The 6,072-nt window shown below is 46.9% G+C and overlaps 1 protein-coding gene across 1 annotated transcript in view; it reads right to left on the reverse strand.

The window, feature by feature from the left end:
- The window catches only part of T265_14748 (hypothetical protein), a gene marked incomplete at both ends in the record, with an annotated part of 30,814 nt that extends 25,153 nt beyond the window's left edge, over nt 1-5,661 (reverse strand). Inside the window, 3 exons of the mRNA XM_009175059.1 lie at nt 2,108-2,379; nt 2,415-2,699; nt 5,287-5,661. Of these exons, the coding sequence (XP_009173323.1) occupies nt 2,108-2,379; nt 2,415-2,699; nt 5,287-5,661 (932 nt within the window). The remainder of the gene's footprint in view (nt 1-2,107; nt 2,380-2,414; nt 2,700-5,286) is intronic.
- Between the last annotated feature and the right edge of the window lie 411 nt (nt 5,662-6,072).

Genomic DNA, 6,072 nt, shown 5'->3' on the forward strand with positions numbered 1-6,072 from the left:
GAACCTCATTAAGGCGCTGTACGCCAACTCCCGCGGCCGTGTAAAGGTCTACGGGAAGCTCTCTCCTGAGTTCACCACATCAAGTGGTGTCCGACAGGGTTGTCCTCTTTCACCTTTCCTCTTTAACTTCGTCATTGATACGATCATGGAAGACTCACTACCAGCCTCTAATGTGGGTGGGGTCGAAGTGCTCCCTGGGCCTCCGCTCACAGATGTGTTAGTTTGACGCCTATTGTGACAGGTCTTCTGGAGTCACTGATTCTTCGTCTCACGGTGGCACGCGAAGCCTTGATCCGTGAGAATCAAGCGGGAATTCGAGCGGGTAAAGGCTGCGTTGACCACGTCTTCACGCTCCGTCCGGTATAAGAGTGACGCCACATGCACAGACGACACAATCTTGGTATCTCTTGACTTCGAGGGTGCGTCCCATTCCGTCGATCGATAAGTGCTGTTAATTACATTTGCTCAACAGGGTATGTCCCAGAAGTTTGTAAACATAGTCTGATCCCTATATTCACATACTTCTGGGCAGGTGGGAGTGTATGATGAGCTCTCCAAAAGCTTTCCTACAAGAAGCGGTGTCCACTCTCTCCATTATTGTTCAGCTTCGTCATTGATGAAATAATGAGGCGAACACTGGACGGTCTTCAAAACCCCGGTGTTCAAATTGTTGCTGATGAGAGCCTTGTCGATTTTGGAGTACGCGCATGACATCGCCCTCATCTTTGAAGACCAATGCGAAGCACAAGCTCTGTTGAATAAACTGACGACCATCTTTTAACATGCGCCTTGAACCTTCAAAGTGCAAAGTCTTGTTTCAGAACGTGCAGTCTCCGAACATATCCTTTACAATTCAAGGAGAGTCATTAGAAATTATGGAAAACTTTACATACCTCGGTAGTTGTATTAGCTCTGACGAAAAAGTCTGATGAAGTCAGCGCAAGTCAGGCTCGAATAACGTTTTCTAATTCGCGTCACTTGTGGCATCTCACTAGACTTTAAGGGTAATGTGTACCAGGCTACAGTGAACAATGTGTTGTATGGGTGAGACATGGTCTCTGCGGGTAGATGATGTGAGGCGTCTTCAGGTTTTCGACCACCGATGCCTCAGAAGCCTAGCTGCTTTTGGATGGCGTTAGCGTGTTAGTAACGAGGTGATTAGAAAATGGGTATTTGGTTGTGCTGCAGGTACTTCAATCAGGAAAGACATCCGGCACAACCGACTACGATGGCTCGATCATGGTTACGCGTGCCGAAACACCGTCTACCGAGATGAGCGTTGTTCTCCGTGTCTCCTTAAAAATGGTGCAAACCATGAGGTTGAAAACGCATGACTTGATAGAAGGGCGTGAAAGAGTTTGGGTGTTGTTGGTGTTGTACACCTTCCAGAATGGGGTCTCTGTGATCTCGCCTGTGCTTGGGTGGAGACGTTGCAAGAAACTGCGGCTAGTCGATGTCGGTAACGTTCGCGCTGTCAGTTTCTTTCCAGATTGTCTGATTGACCGGTTGTAGGTGTAGGCACCTCAGAATGCTTGACAAATGTCAGTAATAAGTCCTCTTCTTCACCCACGCTTTCTTATTTTCACTTTGGGGCAGTGGAACATCAGTGTCAACACTGATGTTGCTATTTTTGATGGTGGTGGTGGTACAAGAGATTATCATTAGATTAAACTCACTCTCATTTAATGAATGCCGATATGAAATTACAAATAGTCTGACGCTACTTTTGGGTTTTCGCTTGGCGGACAGAGGAGTAGTTGCCTGAACCTCCAGGATGAGTGTTTGAGGGTGCAGTCACCTCGAAATGATTGTAGTATGCTATCATTAAGTCCCATCCCCATCCACCCTTATTGTTTTCTTCACAATAAGGTCTTCGAATGAACTATAACTATACCGCAGCTGGTAAGCAGTTAGAATACCGGTTTTGTGCTGCCGATGAAGACGGTTTCTTCGGTTTTGTTCCGCTTCGAGTTCATTTTGAAGCGGCTACCTTTTCGAATGACGTCTACTTGAGTACTGCTAAAGGCGCCATCGGGAATGCAAAGATGATACCGTATGACGTTTTTTATTTTAAGATAAGTGAAAGAGACCAGTGTGTGTGACTTACGTGGACCTCAGAAACGATATGTAGTCCGCCCAAATAGAATAGGAATTTAAGTCTAGGCCCATTTTGTCGAGGGTGAAGTCGTACGCTTGTGCCATCTTTTCTCTAGTGAAAATGAAAATACAATGAGCGAATATAATATACTTGAACGCATGATGTTTCCCTTTTGTGTCTTTAATGTATTGTAGGTACAGCTTCCACAAATCAATGTTCAGGATTTTTACCAAACAACGCTGGAATAACTTCTCCACACGTTCAAAATTTTTGGCTTTCATCTAAGCGGGTTACTAGGACGTTCAAGGAAACTTACCTCCTGATTAATGTAAATTTTCCAGTACTGTCCAGCGAATGGAAACTGGTTCACAATACGCTCAAACACATCCCTCGCATCCTCCACCTTCTTACTCTGTGCATCCCGCAGCAACACACTCCAGGCTTCAATGTCCCAAGGGTTAGCTTTAATGCGTTCCTCTGCCTTCTGCATTTTGTCCATCTTATAAACACGGCGCTGCATGAACGGCATGATGAGGGTTTTGAAGCCTGGATTTGTCACGGCGACAGCAAGGGACACAACGAGATTTGTGGCTGTACTAATCTAAGCCGTCTGTTTCGTCCAATAGGCTTGGGAGTCAGTTGGCTGGCAACCGATTGGAGGCTAGGAAGGCTTTGGAGTCAGGTAGACGAAGTTTGGCTTCTGATATCAGGTCAAACGCTTTCAGGTGACCTTAAGGGGCAATCTCTTCCAGCTCCACGAACCGTTCAAACAAATGTGACACTTTTTGCAGGGGGTTTATGCTGTTCTGCAGATGAGTGGACTGGGCCTGCGCGCAGTAACCAAATTCCGGTTTATCGAAGGCTTTGGAAAATGGTAAGAACACATAGGGTTCCTTTGGGACGGAAACGGATCTTATCTTATTCCTTTGCCGCGGCAGTGACGTGAACTGAGCAGCAATACTGGCAGACGACTGAGTCGTTTTCTGGTCCCATGCAGCACCTAGGGCACAGATAGGGTTCCCCAACATGCAAGGAGTCTCTGTCGTCAAAACACGTGAGATACCGTTAAATTATTGTGCGAAGTCACGAAATGACCTCTCTTACTTGTTACCATTCTGCAAGAACGTAAAAGCGCTTAGCAGGTTCCCAGCGATATCATCTGCAAACACACAAAACATCAAATTATCCGGGCTTGTTCGATGTGAGATCCCTCCTTTGGCCCACCGTACTTCCGAGCTCGCCGATTCAGTGAAATTCAGAAACCACGGCCTTGGTGAATTTCCCTGTTCATTCTCAAACGCCAGGACAATGCTTATCAAATTGTAGTTTGGGGGAAACGAATAGTGGCCAAGTGACCGAAGGCTTGCTGGATGTCTATGCAGAACGGTCCTATAGTTTAGCCTCATGTATTCTGACCATAATTCTGTCCTAAACGCGCAAAAAGATATTGCGGTAAGCTTTCCTTCCGGAAAAAACAGACCGGCGTGCCAGTCGAAACTTTTGCTTACTTTGGAATATCTGGACACGATTTTCCCATGGATTCACGGCCTGTATCTTTGTGCATCCCCCAATGGTAGCTCTTTTTCAACTTTCGGAGGGTTAGGACGTTGGTATTTTTCTATTCCAAAGCTTGCCACCGCCTGGGAGAAACGACTTAACAGAGCTTATATATGATGGAATGGAATTCGTCTGGCCCCGTTGATATAAGGGACATTTTTCTTGATTGACCTGATATTTTTTGTTCACAGTCTGTCACTGGCAGGGAGAAACAGGTCTCCATATGACTACTGATCGTTGCTCCTTCACTTGATCAAAACACTAATGAGACCGACGTGCCTCTTCTCGGTCAGGTAAACGTGCGTCTATAGTCTCACGCAGCGAACGGACATAATAATAGTGGACATTGTCGTCTCATTTGGCTCGTTTTGCTATCCTTAGCGCACCATCTTTCCCGCAAATGTTTTGAGGCTCGGTAGAAGTCGGGAATCCTTATTCTGAAGGCAACGTTCCAAACGCGATACCCTCTGTCCACCACCTCTCCTGAGCGTATATTTTCAATGAGGTACCTCTCCGTCGTCCCTGCAATAACTCGTCCGTTTATTGTTCAATTATCCTCTACCGCATCCACAGTCAGGAGCCTGTTAAACTTAACATTTTGATAGTATCATCTGATCCTGTCTGACGCTTTCCTTGGACACACGTTCAATAAACCGCTTGTAACCTCATGATCGCCTTTTCGTTGTACGCTTCTTGTAAGGAAAACCACTCACGGTAAACGTTTGTGGGCCCCGGTAAGGGAAGACGGCTGAAGTCATGCTTTTCGGGGGCACGTCACAGTCATAATAGGCCCCTTATCCAGAGAAAACGTAGGTTGCTATATTTTGTGACTAAGGAAATGATAGCCAGTCAAAAGCACTTCATTGATCTGCCAAGATCCACGCTTGGTCACGTGAAATATATTGCGTCTCATATGAGCGCGCTCCCAAAGAAAAATTTCAACAGCAAGCGCGCCGCACGTATAACAAAGATCTCTCGTTTGACCGGTCAAACAAATACTGCAGGCTTTTGTGCATATGACCGGTGAACAAGTTGGACAATGGCAAGGCGTCTGAGTATACGGCTTGCACATCTGGTGCGAACAGTTAGAATGTTTTTGCGAAGCGGATGATGTCGCAGTGCACTTTCATGGTGGAAGCCTTCAATCATATCACGGATTCACGGATTCACGGATTGATACACAGGATCGAGGGTTTTGCCCAAGTTTTCCGGGTCGGTTTTCTTCTTGTCGGTCAGCGGCTGTCGTTCACCTGAAAGGCACAAGTGAAAAAAGAGTGTAGCACTGCTCTTTATGTTCTCAGCGGGTCAGCGGTAAAAAACCTGTGTGCCAAGCTTTGTTCAAAAAGGGCGTAAGTTAGAATTAGGTCCCCCCGGAGGTGACGGTACACCAGAGGAAAGAGATAAAGCATCGCGAGACGCGTTTCGTAGTCCACGGATTTGAGGCCGGCAACCATTCTCGTAGCGGCCCGCTGGACACCATCAATAAGGGTGACGTTTTTCGTTCTTCCTGAGTAGACAACTTGGTTGTCGTACTCCAGGAGCGGTCTGACGTAGGCCCCATAGAGTATTTGGAAGTCCATGCGAGTAATACAGGAGAAGGTGCTTCGGATCATCCGTAAAATGGCGAATACCTTTTGGGCCGATTTCTCATGATGTAGTGAGAAGGAAAAGTTTGAGGAGAGCCAGATGCCGAAATCTTTTTTGGCATCTATCCTCATGATACTTTCTGGTCCCTTTTCACCATGCATAACAAATTCATTCGCTGAATCCCCTCCAAGCGACATATGGACGCACTTTTCATCATTCAGAGGAAGGTGCCAGTCCAACGACCACTGCTTGGCAGCGTCTACATCCATTTGGAGGGCGCTGGCATTGGAACTCCAGGATTTCAAGTCGTCCGCAAAAAGTAAACATGGACTCGCAAGAACGTCTGGGAGGTCGTTGACGTAGATCACAAACAGGAGTGGTCCCAAGACGGAGCCTTGAGGAACTCCAATGGAGACCGGCGCTGGAGAGGAATAGGTCGAGCCTATTCTCACTCGGAATGATCTCTCTGATAGGAACGCCTTGATCCAGCGAAGGATTTTCCCTTGAATCCCGTAAGACTCGAGTTTGTGGAGCAGCGGGACGTGTGGGACCCTATCAAATGCTTCTCAGAAGTCGAAAAATATGGCATCCGATATGAGTCCTTCGTCCTTGGCTTGGGTTAAGCTGCCCATAAACACGAGCGTGTTTGTTACGCAAGAACGGTTTGGGAGAAATCCGTGTTGAGATGGAGATATCAGATTGCTGGAAGTAAGGTGATCTAGGATGGCTCGCTTAAGAATGCGTTCCATCAACTTGCACGGCACGCTAGTGAGGCTTATAGGCCCATAGCTGCCAGGCGATAGTCGGTCAACAGTTTTGTAGATTGGCGT

This window comes from Opisthorchis viverrini (assembly GCF_000715545.1).
Source record: "Opisthorchis viverrini unplaced genomic scaffold opera_v5_252, whole genome shotgun sequence".
Lineage (NCBI taxonomy): Eukaryota > Metazoa > Platyhelminthes > Trematoda > Opisthorchiida > Opisthorchiidae > Opisthorchis > Opisthorchis viverrini.